Raw genomic sequence first — 10,110 nt, 5'->3', positions numbered from 1 at the left:
CCCTGAATTCCGCCGACTTGAAGCTGGTGCCGGCATCGGTTCTGATGCCGTCTGGTGGACCTTGGTATGTATCGATCCAACAGCGCTTCAGCGTTGCCCACACGGTCTTGGCTTGTATATCTCGAAGGAATTGGCCTCCTTGGAATGATGTGGCTTCATCGATTATATGGAGTACTGGTCGACTGTTCAAATAGAAGATATCAACGACGATTTCCCAATTGAAGTTGAGGTCGTCGTGTAATTTGAACTTGAATCTGCGCGGGCTCTGGGCGTTCATTTGGCACTGGTGGCACACCATCGTCAATTGCTCTAGAGCCCCTATTTCCACATCGTTCCCTGAATGTTTGAGGAGATTGGTATAGTCTCGTCGCCGACGGATGGCCGAATCGTCGATGTAGTCGCTTGAGTTCACTTTCCGTCAAGTAATTGATGGACTTGACGTCTGGTTCAAGCTTCATAAACGCGTGCCCCCATCGTCGATCGACGAGCTCAGAGTGCTTTCCATTGGACATTCTATTCCTTGTGTTGTCAAACACAATGCCCAATTTATCCATGTCGTTCAGGCATAGGAGGAATGGTGTATTGACGGGTAGAATGTGGAAAATCATCGTTCCGAATCGTGTATTTACATCCACAGTACCTAAGGCACTTATCTCTTCCCCTGGGCCGAAACTGATCCTCGCAATGCCCGCGTTTGTAGTGTTGAGGGTCACTGGTGAGATCTTTTGGAGTGCGTGGAATTGTCCCTTGCCCCCCGTCGACCATTGTGATGCCCCGGTATCTGGAATAATCCCGTGGAAGGTTTCCGAGCCATACCTTTCGCTGGCATGGAATGCTTGCACTGGATTACCGTAGAACCCTCCTGGTGGGTATAAATTGCGTGCTTGTAAGCCCATCGTTCTCTTTTCCTCCCCAGGCCCTTTGACCTTAGTGCGAGCCATGGCTGCGGTATTAGCATTCGTGTCCCCCGTGCTGCTGAGCGTTGTCGTTGGCTGAGGGACCTTCCCTTGCCAACCATGGAGGAAAGCCTGCTCATTTAGGGCTTGTACCGCTCTCTGTTCGTTCAGCATTGTATATCCTCCTGAGGTTGACGGGGCGAAGAAAGAATGGGTGACATCGTTAACTTCGTCGAAGTCGAGGTCTTGAGTGTACGGGGTAAGATCTTCCTCGCTCTCAGACGACTCGATTGCGTTCGTTGGATGGTCCTCGTAGACCACCAGGAATTGGTTGAATCGATCATGGCCCGTCTTGCCTTGTGTGCCCTTTGCCTTTCTGTATTGGTCGTACGACTTGGCGCGTTCCTCATCAGAGTGGTTGCTTGACCAACAACCCTCCTTTTTGCATATAAAGCACTTCCCTTTCCGCGGTGCTCGGTTGGTGTTGGACCAGCGCCCCCCTGAGGAGTCTGTTCCTCCCCCCTGGCGGTTGCCATACCTTGCCTCTCTTCCTTTGCCATTGTACGTGCGGTCCACCCAGTGCTGTTGGTGAGGGCCTTCGTGAGATTGGAGGTGAGTCTGATTTGGCATCCTGGCTTCGATGTTGAAGCTGGACCTCAGCCTCGAGCACAGCGTCTCGTAGTCCTCAGGCGGTTGATGTAGAGTCATCTTTGCCTCTGGTACCCTCTGTACCGCCGTACATAGATAACCGACCTTTCGCTCATTGGTCCCCTCATTTGGCTGCGTCCTCGCCAGTTTGTCGATCCTGTCGATGAGCTCCTCGAGGATCTCAATTCTCGACTTTCCTTCCATTGTTCTGGCTACAGAGCTAAATGACAATGCCCTCAGCTCCGAGAGGAGCTCGAGGCTCCTATCTTGGGTCTCGAATCGACTTCGGATTGTGTCAACGATGCTGAGAAAGTCGGTTCGATCGATATTACGCACCGCTTGATAGTAGTACTCGGCAGCTTTCCCTGTCAGTATGACATTGACTACCGAATGATATTGGTGTTCTCGGATGCCGACTTTTTCGCAGTAGTCGTAGAACATCGTGAGGGTTTCTTGCAGGACCTCATATCTCCCCCCTGAGTACAATTTCTCTTTTGGAAAGATCTTCTTTAGGTCAGTGAACTGTCTTGTGCTGGCTACCGCTGGATCGTTCTCTTCGCGTGCTTCTCGTGCGGCAGCGTAATTGGGTGGTGTCTGCATTGTCGACCTCGTACTTTGTTGGGTGCTTGGGATCAATCCTCGGATTGGTATTGTCGTTGGGGTCGTCACCGCGATGGGCGGAATCGTCGTCTGACGCGCCTCCGGTGTGATCCCCCTTGTCTGCGCTAGATTGGGCGCCGCGATGTTACCGTTGGTGATCTTCAGCAGAAAGTCCGGTTGGTTCACTCGTCTGCTGAATTCTTCGTACTTTGACACTGCTCTGTCGATCTGATTCTGGTCCCATGGCGTGAAGTCCTCTGCGGCTACTGTCGCTGCGAGTGTCTCGTGGGCCTTTCGCCTTGCCCCTTGGGCTGGCAGAACGCCTCGGCAGTGGAGGAATCTGTTCACCTCCTTGACGACACCGGGATTAGCGCTGGCGAACCATTCATCTTTCCAGTCGCCTAGGTCGTCTACGACTCTGTAGAACAGGGGTTGCCCTTCGAGCCCCTTGCGGGCGTACATCTCCATAATGAAGACTAACGCCGCATCAATTTGCTCGCCATTGGGGTGGTCTGAGTCTCGATATGACCATTTCCCCCAGTACTCCGGATTAATCTCAACCCAATCTTCTGGGATGGGAGTCCTTCCGCGCGTTCTGCGTGCTGACTCGCCCCCTGTCGTCCCTTGGCTTGTGCTTCTGTTTGTAGGGGCCGGCGTGTTTGATCTTGATGGGGATGTGTCAGATCCGCTTGTTGGTCGTGGTAGCAGCGCACTGTCGTCGCTCGCCGTGTTTGTCGGGGTCTGGGAGCTTCCCGCGGCCTCCAACCTCCTTGCGGCGAGCCTCGTCACCATCTGCTCTTGGTCTTCTGAATTGGCCGCCATGTTTCTTGTTGACGGTTTTCTCTTCCTGTGGCGTACCCTATCGTATAAGAGAGGTCTTCCGGTGGCCCTCTCTTCGTGTTCTCTCCTCAGACGTCTTCTTGGCTTTCTCCCGTGCCAACTGGGGCAACAGGCTCTTTCTTTGCCTTCGTAGCTCGGCGAGGATGTGTAGTCTGAAGAATTGGGTACCTCACACCCCTTTACGGGGTGAGCGTTGTGATGCTTCTGAATCCCTTCCTTCCTCGTCTCAACTCCGCCTGGCTCTTATTCCTTCGGAACAGCCGAGGGGTGGTGGGTGTAGGTGAGAAGGGGAAGCTTGACCTTGGAATCTCGAAGTCGGTCTTGATGATGGCGATATCGCCGTCGATCCCGGTAGCCTCCTCGGATTCGACCAAGAAATACGCCTGGAGCTACCGGCGGGGTCTGGTTCCTACCTGAACACCCTATTGCCTTGAAAGTTTGTTTCTGTGGTCCTGAGGTGCCTTTTTATATCCTCCAATTGGGCCTGTTTCGTCGTACGGTCGAGATCTGCGGTGGATTTGCCAATCTGGCGAATCTGGTGATTTCGCTTGTTTTCCTCTGTTGGCGTACGGGCCGCCCGTGGATTGTTGAGTAGGACAAATCGCGTGAGGGCGACGTAGGTAGCTTGGTCGCCTTCTCGCGATTCCTTCAATTGCGGTTTGTTTTTGACGTGATGGACGTCGACCTTTCGTGGGCAGTCAAGGGCTGCGATTCCTCTACTTCGTTCCGTCGTAGAGATTCGCGTCTTGTCGCCTGCTTTCCGTCGGGTAGGTAGCACGATTCTCCTGTCGCGTTCCGTTCGAGGAGGTCGTCTCTTCTGCTTGCGAGATGCCTTGCTGATCTGCGATAGTGGGATTTAACCACTGATCAGTGTTGGTATTCCTATCACAGGGATGGTTCGAACCGTGGGTGACGAAGAGGTCAAAATCTATATATATTTAACTTCTGCGTAAGGTGTAAAAAGGAGGTTCTAACCGGAGGTTGGGTAGACCGTAGATCTCGTAAGTATGGTCTGTAAGTGGCCCCTGCGCGGGCCCCTTGCCTCGAGGTCGAATTGGACTTCCAATCCGACAACGGCACTGAAGTTGTACGATGCAGGCAGCGTCTCCGTTGATCAGCTTGGATGGGATCAGGATGGCGATCGTAGCGACCATGCGCATCATCGGCCTGATGCGTCGCGAGACGCAAGTGTCGGAACAGCTCAGTCTGCCGACCGAATGATAGCGTCGCCAACTGCCCCTGAGAATCGCGGAACCTCTGAGGCTATCATGGAAACGATTTTGGTCTCTTCACAATCTCATTCTCATGGCTCGTCAGGTCAATTCAGCAGATCAAAGCGGCGGCAGAGCGAAAGCTCGGAACCTATTCGCCCAGTACCCAAGCGACAGATGAATCCCAATGACGCCGACGAGGTGCAGCATACAGTCAACTTGAGTTCTCTAGAAGCTCTCCGCTCGGGAAGTGCTCTATCTTCCAATACTGTCTTCGCCGCTCTTCACATTATTGAATGTGCCCACGGAGAGAGGGTACAAATTGTCGACCCCGCCACTGCGCAAGCTTTTAGCAGGCCCGTCGGGCCTTCAGTCCGGCTTATGATACCTTTACTTCGCGAGAATCATTGGGCACTAGGTGTCAAAGAGGCTGGACAGAATGTTCTTCGAGTGTACGATCCGCAGCCTTCATCAGCCAATCGTCACGCTGTCAAGGAGATAGTGGCCGGAATGTCGATGCCGTTTGCATTGCCTGATATAAAATTTACGGCACCACTGCTGCAAGATAAGGAAGAGGACTCTGGACTTCTTCTTGTCATCGCGGCATTGTTTATCTCCTTGGATTTGCCAGTCCCACAAGATGCGGATACAACTTTTTGGCGCGAAGCTCTTCACATTTTTCTGATGCCGATGTCGATTGACGAGACCGACTTTATTCATAAGAGAATGGTTGAAGAGCCGCCGCCTTTGCAACGCAAAATTGAGAGAATGACAATACCAGGCGGAAAGATTTGTCTTGGCCACATACCTACATCTCTTACCCCACTAGAGCTTTTGGGCCTGCTTGAGAAACTGCACATTGAGGTGTCGGCCATGCAGAACAGAGTTGAACTCAACACAGCATGCGCTTCCTCTGCCCTACAAATTGCAACGGCTCACAAGACTTCTGCAAAGGAGAGATGTTCACGAGACATCAGAATGATTGGAGAAGACGTCATCGGTTCATTGGTGCGATTCAATAGGCTCGAAAAAGCGTGTCAAGGCGTTAGTGAAGATACACTTGCCATGCGGCTGACTCTGTCGCGTATTTTAGATTCCCTGACGATAGGCGAGAATACTTCATAAGGGATCCAGATGTCAGATAATTATTAATCAAAGCATTATAGTGAATTTCGATGACCACTTTCTCGGTTGCGATGCTGGCAGGATGAATGCGCCGCCAATTTGGATAAGAGAATAATGCCTCCAAAGGTGATTGGACCCGCCCGACACATGCCTTACGGGGAAAGAGCCACGAGACGACCATTCTGGCAGTAATGCACAAACTGGGCTTCGTCAGGCTGATGCTCGCACTTTCGTTGTTTGACATTGACTCTGCTTGCCTGAAGAACCTCAATTTGCGTCACCCTCCATATTTACCTCCTACATTTGCACCATTAAGAGAAGTTCACCCTCACGAAGGAGCCGGAATTCCATTGAATTCTCCTCCTCGATTCTGGTCTTCAGCCCTGTGCCAGATTCATCGATCGTGTCTTGGGTGGATGGCGTCTTGGTTGTTGCAGACCCGTAAAGACCTTTGAGCTCGGCACACGGCGAAATGCCTCGGTGCATAGACTTTCGATGGGGAGAATGACTCGTAGCTTTGGGTCTGTCAACTACAATGGTTCGTTAGATGGATCACATAGAAGAAGTTCTGAGTGTCTCACCCCAGCTACCATTGCATTCCTGGGTAGCTTGGACGATCGTAGTACTCAACAACGTCAGAGTCATGACGGGTCGGCTGGAAGCAAGGTGCATATGTGATGGGTGAGGTCAGCCGCCGAGGAGATTGAGGGCCTTTTGACGACGTTTTTCGCTTCGGATTCCGCTGGAGATCTCTTCGTTTTGACGAAACTAGTACTCTAGGAATTCAAGTTGCGTATCTTCGGAACCAAACACAATTTACAAGACAACACTATATATAGGCATTCATATCTGCCACCAATAGAGAGGCCAGCTTGGAGGCCATTATTGTGACCAGCAAAGAAGCCAGCATTGGGATCGACTGAGCCAACAGGGGGTATGATGCAGGTGACCAACATGGTAGCCAGCAAAACATGAGAAAGGTTGACACGAGATTCTCCTCAAAGAATGGCAACAAGATGAGCCTAGCTAGCGCAAGTGTATTTTTAGCAACTGCTTCTCTTGAGGCCTCCAGCAATTTCATCAAGTAACTCTCAAGATGGAATCGACCTACGGAGACCTGCTTGGCTAGGATCACACGAAGGGATCCAAGCAGGGCCAACAATGAGCACGATGCCGACGTGCCAACTGATTGGTGATGCTGAGGGGAAAAGGCGCCAATGCGGTGTGACGGCCTAATATGCAGCCATTCGCACAACGGATTCTCATCTTTCCGGTTCACATTGGCTTTCGGCTAGCTGTTGACCAACAGGAATGGCCAACATGGCGCGGCCAACATGGCGCGGCCAACATGCAGACCATACGTGCTGCCAACAAGAATGGCCAACCACTCACAAAGCGCTGATCGTTGCGAGTTGATCACATGGAGCTCTTTCGGCTACATCTCGCAAAGGCCAGGGTTTCGTGTTTGAGACGGAAAGGGAGGGAGCGGCGCATAAATACCAGTCACTGAGCTTTCGTTTTCTCAAAGCCTTCTGATCTTACGTTCAACGCAATTCGTTCTTTTCTCAAACCACAGCCCCATCCTACTTTACCTTTTGATCACTATCTCCCCAGCGTTGACAGGTCACCACCCAACATGGTCGGTGTCACACACGAATTCAGTCCTAGCATCAGCGAAGAGAAATTCGCTTGGACTTATGACATGGACCAATGCTCAACGACATCGTCGCCTATTCCGACACAGGGGACTCAGGGATTTCGACCAATCAATGTCACAAAGCCTTTCTACGCCAGGGAGCTCAGCAAACCCAGCTCTCCTTTCATCGTCGATCTCACGAACGATGCCACAGATGATTCCGACGACGATGGTAACAAAAATGGCCACGATAACGACGTTGAAGAAGGCTCCCAAGCCGGCGCGCCGTCCGTAACAGGCAATACTCTCAGTGAAGTTCACTTCACGAAGGACAGTAGCCCGACGAGACAACATGTAGATTACCTACTGGTCACCAACACGTCTATACTTGACGACAAACAGTCCGGAGCTTACGTCGAAGATATTGGGGAGCTCCGCAGAATGATTGATAGCATGCACGAGAGGCTCCTGTCCCTAGAGCGGCGTGAACGCGGAGCTCCTTCTAAGAACTCAAATCAGCTTCCACAACCAAGACCAAAGCGCATCAAACGGGCAGGACGCAGAAGACCGAGACCATATTCAATCTCAGACCTAGATATCCAGGATATCGAGCTCAGCATCCAAGCAGAACGAATCATCATCTCACGATGCTGCGAGATAGTGGAATACACCTGGGAACACCCTCGACGCAGGGGGGAGAAGTCGAGCAAACGGCAGTGGAAAGCGGTTCTCCCGGAGGGCAGAGAAATGGTCCACGGGAGGACTCTTCTGGCACGTACGGGTGTGGTTATCTGCGTTCGCGTGAAGCAAGAATGGCCTCCAATTCGACTGAGTTGGAACAAGAAAGCAGAACTCTATGAAGGCGAAGTGACCGAAGGTAAACGACTGTGCGTCCAGATGAATGTTATGTTAGCGCTAGTGGGCGATGTTGATGGCGCACATATGGGTTTCTTAGTAGATGAGACATACTAGGAAATTTGAGAATGAGTTTCCTCTCGAGAAGCACACGTGCAATTTCTTTCCCGCTCAGTGTGTAGAACTCGCGATGTTTTGATGCTCACCAAGTGGCAAAATTTGGTGGAGGACACCAAGCAGTCAATCAACGGCAGGTCTGAGGAGATCGTAAGCTGTTGGCCGGCTGTAGACTTATGACTCCGACTTGCCCCTATGTATGGCTTTGCTTCCGCCCAGTCCGATGGCCATATCCGGACAGGCCCCTGGAAGGAGTCATGGCACGAATGCTTGCAGTTGCTGAGGTGCCATTGGTCAAAAAGGTTTGAACCGGCGGTAAGCTGAAGGCGAACCACTTTTGAATATTGGCTGCCTTGTTTACCAACAAAAGCAAAGACAGGTTTACTATAAGACCCTCCACTACCTCTCATTTCAGTCGACTCGCCTTGTTCTCATCCATACCAGCAATTTCCGCCCATCGAGGCACTATAGACAACATGTGCGTCACGATCGATCAACATTCGGTTCGCACCTCCGCGACTTCACTGGGTAACAACGACCAGCCAACACAGCAAAGCAAACAATTCCAGCCAGGCGATAACATCATTCTGGACCGATTCATCGTCCAAGATTCTCTTCATAATTGGGAGCAGGTCGAAAATCGCTTTTCCAGTTCCGGCGAGCTTGTCGAAAGATCCGTGCGCTTCCTAGACAAGAAGAGAGAGGCAGGAGACATCTACGAGTCTATTGCCGAGCTCGAGAACATTTGCCTAAAATTGTATCTCTGCAAACCTGATAAGGTCAAAGCCAAACAATGGGTTGGCCTGTTGAACTTGACGAATATTCTTGTTACGATGTATCACACATTCTTCCGAGTGACTCAACACCACTCTGGAGATCCCAGCCTCCGAGCAACCGCCTCCAAGGTGGCATTGCCAGCTCGTCTTCTTCGCATCACTACAGACCTCCTGAAACTTTTGCAGAGAGGCCTACCGGCTACGCGCCAACACATGCTTCGGTTCGTTTGTCAGAACTATCAGGATACTGCCTATCTCAATGAGATTTTGCCCGCCTTCAGCGACGTTTGGACCGAATGCTTAGCTCGAATTGCTCTTGGGGGGTAAGTCACTCGAACTCTTTTCTAGACCTCGCTGACAAGGTTCTATCCAGATTCAACGCTGCCTTGGAGGCCGAGGCAAAAGCAGCTTGGCTGTCGACCAGTCAATGGTGGTACTGCGAAGCCACCAATATAACGCCAGCGAGCGGTCGACTCAGCTGCGAATATGCGAACCTACTTGTTGGCGATGTCAAAATCATGATGGCTTACATCAGGTCTCTCTGTTCATCAACCCCACACTACGATGGCCGGGAACATATCAAGGAATTTTTCAAGTCACGTCTGGAGACGCCGAGCGATCCGCTCAGAACCGAGCAAAACTTTGTTAGGACCCAAGGCGCTCTCTTCCTTCGCAAGAGCAAGTACAACTGGGAGTTTCATAGCACATCGATCAGTGGACTTTTCCGCTCGGTTGCAGGCTATGACGTCGGCATTTGCCACGCTTGCTCGCTCCTCGAGTTCGGCCACGCTTCTAACATCCTGGTGAGAATCACAGGTTCATTAGTCGGGGAAAAACACGGCGAGAAAGGTGTGACGAATGCCCCGAACGAATATTTCCTTCGAGCATTGAGTTTGGTTGCCGATGGTATCTGTGTTGCATGCAATCTAGGTCATAACGAGGCCGGCACAGGTTATCTCCATGCCATTCTATCATTCCTTGCCTACATGTCGAAACACCCTCACGCCATGGAGCACTTCGGGAAAAGGCTTCCTTGGAAGAAGATTTCGATCTGGCTGAACGGGCTCGTTGCTGAAGTCCCTTCTTTCAAAGCCGTTACATCGCACGGATTTCCGGACCATCCGACGCAGCGTCCACTGCCTGATGACCTCGCTTTACGTGGTTTGGTGTGGATTGATCGTCTGTACGAATATCCAGATGGGTGGTTTCCTTCTCGTCGTCAGGCCTTAGGCGACATTGAATTCCACGAAACGGACCAAACCAAGAAGCAACGATGGCATAGGTGTCTCTGGCTTGGCGACCTAGTGGCATCCTCGGGACAATGGCTCACTCTACATGGAGAGGTTTTTGGCACGTTATCCGACGCGACGTCAGCGACGTAGACGTTTCGCATTGAATTATCACGT

At 51.5% G+C, this 10,110-nt stretch overlaps 3 protein-coding genes across 3 annotated transcripts; all 3 read left to right on the top strand.

Annotated features, from left to right (window-relative positions):
- The first annotated feature begins 4,291 nt into the window (after positions 1 to 4,291).
- On the top strand, positions 4,292 to 5,568 carry BDP55DRAFT_392823 (uncharacterized protein). The gene has a single exon (XM_060567227.1). It carries the CDS (start codon positions 4,373 to 4,375, stop codon positions 5,318 to 5,320), a length of 948 nt encoding a protein of 315 aa, XP_060423402.1. The 5' UTR covers positions 4,292 to 4,372; the 3' UTR covers positions 5,321 to 5,568.
- Positions 5,569 to 6,956: 1,388 nt separating this feature from the next.
- BDP55DRAFT_637732 (uncharacterized protein) lies at positions 6,957 to 7,928 on the top strand (the record flags this gene model as incomplete). Its single annotated transcript, XM_060573019.1, has 1 exon — positions 6,957 to 7,928. One exon carries the CDS (start codon positions 6,957 to 6,959, stop codon positions 7,926 to 7,928), a length of 972 nt encoding a protein of 323 aa, XP_060423401.1.
- A 476-nt stretch (positions 7,929 to 8,404) lies between these two features.
- Positions 8,405 to 10,086, top strand: BDP55DRAFT_734016 (uncharacterized protein; the record flags this gene model as incomplete). Its single annotated transcript, XM_060580161.1, has 2 exons — positions 8,405 to 9,027; positions 9,078 to 10,086. 2 exons carry the CDS (start codon positions 8,405 to 8,407, stop codon positions 10,084 to 10,086), a joined length of 1,632 nt encoding a protein of 543 aa, XP_060423400.1.
- Between the last annotated feature and the right edge of the window lie 24 nt (positions 10,087 to 10,110).

The sequence above is a fragment of the Colletotrichum godetiae genome (assembly GCF_030913485.1).
Source record: "Colletotrichum godetiae strain CBS 193.32 chromosome Unknown BDP55scaffold_71, whole genome shotgun sequence".
NCBI classification, from domain to species: Eukaryota; Fungi; Ascomycota; class Sordariomycetes; order Glomerellales; family Glomerellaceae; genus Colletotrichum; species Colletotrichum godetiae.
This window is presented reverse-complemented; position numbering and strand designations above follow the sequence as displayed.